The 11,846-nt window shown below is 40.8% G+C and overlaps 1 protein-coding gene across 2 annotated transcripts in view; it reads left to right on the forward strand.

The window, feature by feature from the left end:
- Positions 1-6,093: 6,093 nt before the first annotated feature.
- Positions 6,094-11,846, forward strand: part of wt1a (WT1 transcription factor a) — a gene marked incomplete at both ends in the record, with an annotated part of 24,019 nt that continues 18,266 nt past the window's right edge. For both annotated transcript variants that reach the window (XM_083916214.1, XM_083916215.1), the window contains 2 exons: positions 6,094-6,565; positions 11,029-11,151. In XM_083916214.1, coding sequence (XP_083772340.1) covers positions 6,094-6,565; positions 11,029-11,151 — 595 coding nt within the window. The remainder of the gene's footprint in view (positions 6,566-11,028; positions 11,152-11,846) is intronic.

Raw genomic sequence — 11,846 nt, forward strand, 5'->3', positions numbered from 1 at the left:
ACGCGAGCAAAACAGCAAGCAGACTGTGTGCGTGTGTGTGAGTGTTTATGCACATGTGCACATGAACTCTTATTACCAGGACCCTTGTTGATGGCTGAACAAAGTAGTCAGACCCACTGATTCTTCTCTTCATGACAAGCACTTTTAACACCACGCTCCTCCTGCCCCCCCTCTCCCTCACCCTCTCTCTCTCTCTCTCTCTGTTCCTTGCGGAGTTGAAGAGTTGAATCATGGGTCATCAGTTCTTTGCGCAGAGAGACCGACTAGATTTCCAGATGGTGAAGTCACCATCTATCTCTGCTAGATACACCCGAACTCACACTTACTTGCGTATGCACACACACCAACATCAACACTTTGTATGATATCTTACGAAAGATGACGTTCTTTTTAACGCTGTGAAATAACGGTAAGTATGTGACCATGACGGTTTAGTTTAAACCACAAAAGGTAACTGTTAGACGACTTGATTAAGATTAGAAAATAGGTTGTGGTTCGGCTTAGTACTGGTCCCCTGGGTGAAGGCATTGACAGATTATGAGACACAATGCAATACACAGACACAATCCACGCGGCCCATCATCTCAGAGTGTAAGTTGAAAATATTGACCATTTCCGGCAATCCGCGTGATGCTGTGTCATGACAGCCAGTCAGTGTTGAGATTGTGGTAAAAGAGACGCTAAGCATCACCGTAGTTTTTCATGATAACATACAGGGGATCACTAAACTGGCCAACTGGCTCGCCACGGAGGAGTGAAGAGTATATCTGGTCTGAGCTACGACGAGACCCGCGGTTACTAAAGGTATATTCTGAGAACAAAGCAGTGAATCAGGGAAATAAAACAGTATTTTCGCTGTTTCATCAACTAGAAATGCAGCTGTAGCAGGTATCTCACTATCTCTGTCCTCATTTATATTTTATGATGCTACAAATTATATACAGCTACGAAAACAAGCCTGAAAAGTCGGAGGTTAGAACAGGAGTACAGAGAGACGTTGCTATAGAGATGATACATCGTCTCCCCTTGTGTCACTGGTGTGAACTGGCAGGTGTCAGAACGTAGTTGCAAGTTTCAACTGGTCTTGTTGGGAATCTTTGCTCTGAACTGGGCTTTAGAAGCATTTAGATTCCTGGTCCAGATATGATCAAGTGATGCAGAACTGGTGTTTCTTGCGATGCCATTGCGTCCGGTCTGAACGCAGCGCTTAAGAGGCCACTCTGTCTACATATAACAAGACATCAAAAGTCAGTTGACTTTCTTATTTTGTGCCCCTTTGTGGTAATTTTGCATCTCCTTGTTGTTGTTAGGGTTAGGGTTAAGTTTTAGTTTTCTTTGTACTCGTGTTGTGTCTACTTCAGTGGTTTTACTTTTCCATGGGGTTGATTTGTCTCTTTGTGCTTGCTTTAACGTCTGTTTTTAGTTTTTTTTCTCCTTGTAGTAATTATGGGTCACCCGTAGTTGATTTGTTCGTTTATGTGTGTTTTTATGTTGGTTTTGGGTCTACTTTCAGTCATTTAGCATCTCTTTGTGGTTGTTTTGTGTTGTTTTATCTTAGCAACATTTGTGTGTCCCGGCAGCTGACCCTTTGGACCCCTGGGCCTGTGCCCTGTCAGCCCGTTCAGTAATCCCTCCATGAGTGAAAGTCCTGTGATTTGGGAACCATCCACCAACCCTGACCCTCCTCATATGTGGATATTGGCGCTCTTACTACTCTCTTTCTTTGCTCTGGATGTAATTCAGTATATATGTGGATTAAATCCAAATGACAGTGTATTACTCATAGGTATATGTACAAACAGTGAATGAGTACAGCTGGTACACACACACACAGTCTCACAAGGTGAAAACAATACCAGTGTCACATCACACACTGCTGCCATCTAACTGTACCTGCCCTGCTTCCTCTGACGCAGAGCCAGTGTGTAAAACAAATTGAGACATGTCAGTGCTGTAATTGGTTCCAGGGCAAGAGCATGATGGGAAGAAAAGCGCTGAGTGGACACTTCCGTTAAGAGGGGGAAAACCAACTTTAACTGCGATGCGTTAATGCATCAGTCAGTGTGTGTGTGTGTGTGTGTGTGTGTGGGTGTGTGTGTGTGTGTGTGTGGGTGTGTGTCTACCAGTGGCAGTTTGCCAGCGTCTTTGGCCCGTTGAACATCCGTTTGTCTTGAATGTGAAGCACACAAGCTCAGGAAAATACAAACGTGTCCCAAAATCAAGACATCATGTGCAAGTTTTATAAGAAAGTTTGAGTTAATAACGCAAAATGTGTCCAGCCGTTTGACACTGAAACATCTGTCCCACTGGCTTCATACTGTAGACTGTGTTTCCACCTCAGTCCACTTTCTTTTGTATTGTGGTTGTTTTCCAAGTTTGATCGGTTTCACCAGATGACAAGGAGGTTCTGTAGAGGGCGGTTAAGTGAAAGTTACTGAGAATGGTGTCCGCTGTTATGTGTGTCAGTGTGTATGTGTTTGTTGGTTACCATGGCCACAAGACAGCTGGCACAACCAGGAGCATCAATCTGAGAGAGAGATAAGCTTAAATAGGCCCACAGTCTTAGATCAGAAGAAATGGCATTGCTCACACACACACACACACACATACACATGTAGAGAGGAGAGGAAGATAGAGATAAGAACTTAGAGGAGGTAAAAGGTCAGAAAAGGATAATGTGATTCTTTTCATTAAAATAGATGCATGGAAGTGCACTTTCAGTGAAGTCAATGGGCTAGAACACCAAAATCTCCTTTTGTACCAGATTTAAAGTTGGTCCATTTTTCCATAAAAAGTTTCGCGCCTCAAAGGTAATTTCACTTTTGATGTTTTCTCTGGTTATTTTTATTTTTTTATTTTTTAAAAGCTTGTTTATCGGGAAGGGAAGAAAACAGGTTTTCAGTCAGGGTTTGAGGATTGGTCTCCTTGATTGACAGGCGTATCTTCAGGCGTATCCACTGGTCCTCTGCCCACATTTGGATCCTTGACTGTACCAAGAGACAAAAAGGGCAATTAAAACCTCTGCTTCAAAATGTCCCTCATCAGAAACATTAGGTCATTGTTTTTCTATCTGAGGAGCTGCGTCTTCTCACAGTGTCACCGTAACTTTAATTGAGAAACAAATGTAGTTCATCAGGCCTGTCAGTTACACTCCAAACATTTGTGAATGTAGCCTACACCCCCCACATCAGTCCATCAGGCAGACTGCTGCTCTGCTTCTCGCCTACCTGGACATTATTTATCAGGGACGATACATTTATATTATTTATTTATCAATATCATTTGTATTATTTAGACCATTCAATATTTGAAGGAACTAGTTTAAGACAAAGGGCTGCTTTTCATCTGATGTCCCTGAGCAGGTTGCTATTAAAATAATAATATAACAATAAATCATTCTTGTTTAATGACGAATCTGCTGACTCATTAAACTTGCATGACACTTGAACCTGAAAAATACCTGATGGCACCCACAGCATGAATCTGCAATTTTAAGAAACTAATTTTTAGATACTTTTGGACGTAAAAAACAAAAAAAAACAAAGGCGCTCTGATTTTGGTTTTCAGTGTAGGAAGGAATGTATTTTGTTCATGTGCTTTTCTGTTGCAGCGTGAAGATTGTTCATCCTAGTTGTCCTCCTCTCTCTTGTTCTCCCCCTCTGTGTCTGCAGCACATGTTAAATGATGGCAGCAGGGTCACAAACAGGTCTGGGCAGCCTGCTGTATCACATGAAGCTGCTACACACAGATATGTGTAAGGCTCTCTTTAATGAATGAGGGTTTTGTATTTGTATTTATTTGTTCCTTTCATGAAAATGCCTATTCATCACATTTTACACACAATGTTAAATGCAATCCACAATTACAATTACAATTACTTACATTTAAACATTTACATGAATGGAAAGGAGCAGAGAAGAAGAATACAATTCAATAAATACAGAAGCAAAACGATATTATATTATTATATTATATTATTAATATATTATTAAACGATATATGACTGATGTATTCAAAGTAAGGACATACTTAAATAAAGCTCAGTCATATTAATAAGGCTATTTAAAAATGACCGCATCTGTTTGAAAACGAGTTTATGCAGGCAAGTCAATGGAAGGTGACTTTTTATCCGTCTTGGTGCAACTTAGTTCGGCTTCATATTTAGACAATACATTATTTTATCGAAGTTATTTTTTAGAACACCGACAGCTGCACAGTCATTCATTCATTCATTCATTTTTTTCCCCTCTATTCGGTGGCTGTTATTTTAATGGTGAACTGAGGCTCAACACTATGATATTAGTCTATGATATTTGCATTAAATGAGCCGTTATTCTCATTTTAACACACACACACACACACAACAGATTACAGAGAGAACACAGAATTTAGGGGGGAAACGGCCGTGTCGGAAAGGATCGGAGCTGTCAGCCTAATAATAATGATAATAATAATAATGATAATAATAATAATGTATGTTACGTTTAGTTTATAATAATAGACTTTAACGTGTTAAATTAGTAACAAGTCTACATGAATGAATGTCTACTGTTCTTGTTTATTTTTTTATTTGTACTGCAATAAATAAATAAATATATTGGCTCTATTTATTTATTTCCTTGACATCAAATGATTTCCGCTTCATCGTCTATTTTAAAATAGATCCGAGTTTTTAACGCGTTTCCAGGCCACCGTAGCTTCCCCGGCCTTTTAGAAAGACACCTACACTACCTGTACTATTGGCTTCAAATTAAAACATGTCAAAATAAAATTAAAAAGAATAAAAAATGAATAAACGAATAGAACCGTGGGCCTTGAAGCCTAAATCCGCAAGATTTATGGTCGCGCGGGCCGCTCATGTGCGACCGGCAATGAATCTGCCATCTATTTAAATGAGGCCGTTCTCCCTTTGGTTCCCGCCGTCACAAATAATGAAGAATATAATTATGTCATCTGAAACACGCTACAAATGAAAGGAACCTTAAGGAAATGCAGTCATTTTCAGAAGGAGACTAATTCCATCAGACTTCTGTGCGACAGTATTCCTGCGCGACGCCGGGCCTCGTTTCTCACCTCTGTTTGAGTGCAGGTGCAGTTAGAGCGGTTAAAGGATGGGCTCGGGATCTGCGGGTTTTTTCGATTACAAATGTCTTACATTTTCTTATTTGATAGTTCTTGATTAAAAAAAAATAAGCTTATGAGTATTTGACCCCGGGATAACTAAAAAAACCAAAACAAAATCCACATCAGCCTCAGATTTATGTTCTCTAACCTTATAAAACAACGGAGTGTTTCACGGGAGGAGGAACATCTCATGAGGATTTGTTTTCTCTATATTATGCAAAATATAGGAATTAAAAAGAATTTCTATTTTTGTTGTATCACTGAATTTGGATTTTTTTTTTTCTGCAAATATGTGTGCACGTGCGTATGTTTGTGTGTGTGTGTGTGTGTGTGTGTGTATGGATACAGCACATGCATACAGTATAATGAATGAAGTCAGGGGGCTCCTGTCCCTCATCACCTCCTGACTCCACCTCCTACCCTCTTCACACACACACACACACACACACACACACACGGGCTGAGAGCATGGAGGGAAAAGAGGGCTACTCCTCCTCACTCCTCCACTCCTCTTTGTCCATTCACTGAGAAAGCTGTGAGCAGAGCCTCTCTCCTCCTTGAATGGACTCCATCTCTCAGAGCCAAACCCTCTCTTTCTGCTGCTGTTGCTGCTGCTGCGGAAAGAAACGGTGAAGATCACAGCTGATCAGGTGTTTCTCCTCGTGCTGCTGAGAAAAGTGAACTGCTGTGGCTTTTCTGTGCCGCCATGAGCTCCTGCTGGACTTAAGGAGTCTCCAGATCAGTCGCGTGGTGTCGTGAACAGCTGAAGCGAACCAGAGAAGACTTGAACCACTTCTCTCAGTAGGATAAAGACTTTCTATAGACTCTCAAGGATTTAGGGGGTGCTGGCTGATTTGGGTTTGTCAGCCAGACACACAGGCAGGGAGGCGAGCAGGTAGAAAAGCACAGAGAGGTAGATCCAATTTAAAAATAGCCTACCTTTGTCCTAGTTTTGTCCCCTGGACCACAATGGGTTCAGACGTACGTGACCTGAACTCCCTGCTGCCCCCGCTCCCCGCGGGCCCCAGCCCCGGCTGCCCGGCCCTGCCCGTCAGCACGGCCCCTCAGTGGGCTCCTGTCCTGGACTTCCACACCGCTGCATCCCCTTACTCCTCCCTGGCCGCTCCCCACACCTCCCTGGGGCCGCACTCCTTCATCAAGCAGGAGCCCAGCTGGGGGACCACCGGAGACCCCCACCACCACGAGACGGACCCTCACTGCGGCCTCAGCGCCTTCACCGTCCACTTCTCTGGGCAGTTTACCGGGACCGGGGCTTGCAGGTACGGGGCATTCGGGGCACCCCCACCTCCACCACCACCCCCGAGTCAACCGCCATCTGTGACTGCCCCGCACCACCACCAGGCCCCCAGCAGGATGTTCAGCAACCCACCGTACCTGACTAACTGCATGGACACACAGCAGGCAGCCCGCAACCAGACAGGTAAGGCTGGAGGATGACCAGTGTGTGTGTGACACAGTGAGTCAGTGTCAGCATCCATTTAAGAGTTTTGTTCCCAGAAGCTTTGAAGGACATGGATGAAGTATGTCAGAAGTTTCATCTGCAGTTTTTTTCCCCTTTGATTGCTTCCTTTTCTGAAAGCGTCACCCTCTCTGTTAATGACAAAGATCCCTTTTCCTTAACAGGCACGTTAACTGAAATTTAGAAGCAGGACGAGTCACGGCTTCAATTTATTTAACCTCCATCTGCAGCGTGAAGCATGTCAGTCACATGTAGATTTGTCAGTATTACACCTATAACTATATAAAACATTATTTAACAAATGTGTTGCCTCCGTGGCCTTCGTTCATTTTAGTGGGAGACACCCCAGTCAAAATCTAAATTTTGTCAATGTTGAGATTTTGGGTCTATTTTCCTTCCATAACATGTCTTCTTTCAGACTGGTGGAAAGAAAATGCCTTATTTTCATATTTAAACATACAATTTCAGAAAACTTTCAAAACAGAAAATAATTGTCTTAATGTCAGTCAACAGGGGAAGTTTCATCTATATATTAGCTAACTTTTTAGCACTGCCAGGTTCGAATCCCATCTGGGGCCCTTCTGTGTGGAGTTTGCATGTTCTCCCCGTGTCTGCGTGGGTTTTCTCCAGGTTCTTCCCCCCACAGTCCAAAGACATGCAGGTGTTAGGTTAATTAATGACTCTTAATTGCCCGTAGGTGTGAATGTGAGTGTGAATGGATGTCTGTCTCTATGTGTCCTGTGATAGAAGTGGCGTCCTGTCCAGGGTGGACCCCGCCTCACGCCCAATGTCAGCTGGGATCGGCTCCAGCCCCCCACAACCCCGATAGGGACAAGAGGTTGAAGATGGATGGATTTGTTCATATATCATTCATAGCCTGATTTATACAACATTTCCTTAGTAAAACATGATGAAAATAGATTTTGTAAGTCTGTTGCCAGTATTTTCTGATTTATGAAGTAGTTCAAAGATGTATCCTAAATCCCCTCTGTAAAAACCTTTGACTCTAACATGTCAACAAAATGAAACGAGAGGTTTGAACCTGTTTTGTGTTCACATTTCTATTATAGAAATGTTTGACAATTAGCTCATATGTCATGAGATTGTGCATCATTCGTGGATTGTATAAAGCTTGGAATACAAAAAAATATTTGTCTAAATGTAAGTAATCAACTGAGGGAGTTTTACAGTGATATCTATCAGTTCATTCTTCCCCCTCTTCCTCTGTAGTATCTCTTCATCCGCACTGCGTCACTGAGTACGTGATAAACAAGGGGATAAATATTAAACCCACTGATGTGATCAGGCTTAGTTCTTGATGGGTTCTTAGAAGCATCGCTTACAGAGATATCCCTTTAGTTTAGTATAGTTTAGTTTAGTACCTCCGTGCTTGTCGTGTGAAACTGTTTGTGTCAGCGGCACATTAAAAAAAAAAAACAGATCAGAGTTAAGAGAAAAAAACCACCCCAAACAAATGCAATAAGTCATATTCATGAACTTGTTCTGGGGTTAAAGTCCCTTTGATTCAGAGGCAGCGTGATGCTTCATGAGCTTCACAACTGCTCAATTAAAATACTGCGTTCACGATCTGCTTTCATTCTTTTTCATTTGTAATTATATATTTTATGTTCATAAAGCTTATTTGGTTGGGTTTTTTAAATGTATTGTTAATATGGATTTGAAATATTTAATGCTATTTCGCACATGTAGGTCCTTATATCTCCACGCACGGGACGTCATGAATTGAAATTGAAATTGAAATTAATAATTGAAAATAATTTTCAATGACGGAGGAGAAAAAAGTGAATCCCAGCAAGTCAGATAGTTTTATAATTTATTATTTATGTATTGAGTATTGCCCGTGTTGAAGCTGCAGAACACTGAACAACAGGGTTAAGGGCTTCTAACAGCAACGTTATTGGATCCTAAAGTTTCACTGATTCTCTTCCTTAATTATTTTTACATGACTGATAAAAACTCTGGAAATAAACTTTTGATAAAATGACTGAGGTGATGTGTGATGACCCAGAAAATGATCTGCATTTCTTCTGTTAAAAGGACAAATAGCGTGTTGAGGCACCCCTGATTTAATATACAGTTAGTATATATAGTATAGAAAAACTCTTGGTCCATATTTTCTAAAATACTGTGCTGATTAAAATCTCCTATTGAACAGATGGAATTGTTTAAGACAGACACGTTTTGTGTTGGAGTGAAAATGACGCTCTTGTAGGAAAAATATTACTATTTTTTTTCTGTTGAATGAAGTTGAGAGAATTAAGTTTAATACAATTATTCTTTGCTTTACTTAATACATTATTAGTGTTTGAAAAGTATTTTTTGACTTTGCTAAGGAATGTGTGGTACAGAGTGAAGGGAAACATGTGGAAGGAGAGTCATGCATTCATACAACACATGATACATACTTCATGTTGAAATCCTAACCCGCTGGGTTCACATAATCCCTGCTCACTTTCATTCGAGATAATGAATCTTTTAGTGGTTTCCCAACAGATTAATTAGTAATAACAAGCTTATCAAGCAGATAATTTAGGAAAAACATTATAATCAAAGAGCTGCGCTGACCTCTAACCTGTTTTATCTGCTCCCTGCTGTGGCTGGACGAGCACAGGCAAACAAACTCACAGCAGGACTCGGGTCACACAGCCGAGCTGATAGCAGAGCAGGGTCACAGAGACTATCATTGTACTCGCCCCGCACCCGGGGTTTCATCTTTATATCGGAGCAGAGCTTTTATTCTGCTTCATACATCGAGAACATTCACTCGCTCACATTTAGAGAGGCCTGTGGAGGTTTTTTTTGTCATTTAAAAGAGGAAAAAAAGAACTTGGATACAAGTTTATTTTTGCTTTTATAGGCCTGCATCCTTCCAGCTGTTTTGGTATGGAAACCTGCTGCTCGTGTTTCAAGATAATGCCGGAAATAGACCTAAAAACCATAATCATTTAGTTTTTTTCTGATATGAACAGGAATAATGTGTCAGAATGAAAATCAAATAAATGTGTGAATTTCCAAAAATTTAAATCTCTTTAAAAGTCTTTTCAGAGTCATTTTCTAAACTTTGGGTTTTCCAGTTGGATACAAATTGACCTCCTCGCTTGTCACCTCAATGCACACACACACACACACACACACACACACACACAGAGGAGTCAGACAGGGGTGAGTGGAAGATAAATGGAGATGTTTAATGAGTTTTTTTCCTCTTCTCCCTCCCTCTCTCCTCTCACCCAATGATCCACTGAGAAAAGTGGGTGAAAGTGTTGCATTTTAATTAATGGAGCATGTATGTGAGAGTGTTAGTGTGTGTTTACATGTGTGTGTGTGTGTGTGTGTGTGTGTGTGTCCATCATGTGGGTGATTTATGGGAGTCTGTTGTGCCCTTTAGGTCAGTCTAAGCCATGAGTCAGGCCTGCTCTGGGATGTCAGACATAGATATAGTCTCTTCTGAAAAACAGTGTGTGTGTGTGTGTGTGTGTGTGTGTGCGTGTGTGTGTGCGTGTGTGTGTGTGTGTGTGTGTGTGTGTGTGTGTGTGTGTGTGTGTGTGTGTGTGTGTGTGTGAGTGTGTGTGTGTGTGTGTGTGTGTGTGTGTGTGTGTGTGTGTGTGTGTGTGTGTGTGTGTGTGTGTGTGTGTGTGTGTTGTTCGGTGACATATCCACTAGCCCTCTCATGTTGTTTAGTAAAACCAAATGAGCGACATACTCCTCTCAGTCCTGCTGTATCATCTCTGTCACTTTGCTTTTACTCTTTCAAAGCAGAAAACAACCCTGAATGTATACGTGCGTATAAAAGTTACTCAGAAGTGGCTCCAGCAGCAGCAAAGAATACAAACATTTCATGTTTTCATTGCAAAAATAAGTTATCCACCATTATTTCACTTTTTATCATTAAAATCAAAATGGAAAAGTATGAAACCTGTCAGGTAAATCGGATCTTTATTTGAAGGCAAAACCGTTATGGAAACAGTTCTTCATTTGTTCATGTGTGAAATCATCAATGAGGATTTACTCCATAACACAATACTTATAACTCATTTTTTGAGGTCCAAATTGTCATTAATTCCTTCATATCTGTTGCAAAGCACCAGACTTTATTATGACTCTTTTATCTGATCAAAATCTCTATTATTTAACTGTTAAATATTTGTTCTCATAAGCAGAGAATCAGATTTAGTTGCCATTATTTAAAAACAGTTTCAGGTATAACACAAGATTATAGACAAAAATACCTCTTGAACTCTTTAATGGTAGTATTCAGTGGTATCAGCTTACGGGAAATGGAACCCCGGCATTGTGTGGTTGTATCTGATGATCTAAGGTACAGTGTGCTCCCTAATGGAGTTCTCTACCTACACATTCGCCCTGACTCTGTGTATTTACTGCTTTTTGCTTCTGCGTTGCAGGCTACAGCGCGGTTGCATTCGACGGAGCCGGTAATTACGGTCACACTCCTACACACCACGGCTCGCAGTTCTCCAACCATTCCTTCAAACACGAAGATGCGTTAACTCAGCAAAGCACTATGGGTAAGTGTGCTTTTGTGTTTGAACGCAGAACTTGTCGTGGGTTCAGTTTAGAGGACTTTTTTTCAGAGGTTACTGCTTGTGAGCAGTGAGGTTAAACTTTTCAAGCTGTCCAGCAAATTGGGTAAGACATGGAAAGGTTGTAATGACTCCATTTAATGACAATAATAATATTCATATATTTTATTTATATGGCACCTTTTATAACTTAAAATGCTGCTCAACTTGCTTTACAAAAGAAATAAATCATTAAAAACAGGAGACAACGAAAACAATAACATCAACTGTAAAATCACAAAAAAGATAAAAGTGGGATAGTTTGTTGCTAGTGATAGAAATATTTTTAGATATAAAAAATATAAAGCAAGTGTGAGAAATATAAAAGTGAGGTTGAATTAAATTGGTCTGATTATTATCATCAGAAGTTGTCAGATATGTGTTGGGAGTTTTATCATGTTGGTGCATAACAGCAGAGAGCTGCTTCACTGAACTTTTCCTGAGTCATTTTGGAACATACTCAGCCATTTTTGGTCAAGGGACGGTTTGCAACGTACTCAGCAGTCAGAGAAGGTGCTGAACCATTTAACACCTTAGAGTTTTAAAAATCAATCCTCCACGTTACAGGTAACCAGTGTATTGATGCTCGTACTGGTGTCGCATGTTCTCCTTTTCTGTTTTTTTGTTGCTGCTGCATTCAT

Source organism: Echiichthys vipera (genome assembly GCF_963691815.1).
Source record: "Echiichthys vipera genome assembly, chromosome: 7".
Lineage (NCBI taxonomy): Eukaryota > Metazoa > Chordata > Actinopteri > Perciformes > Trachinidae > Echiichthys > Echiichthys vipera.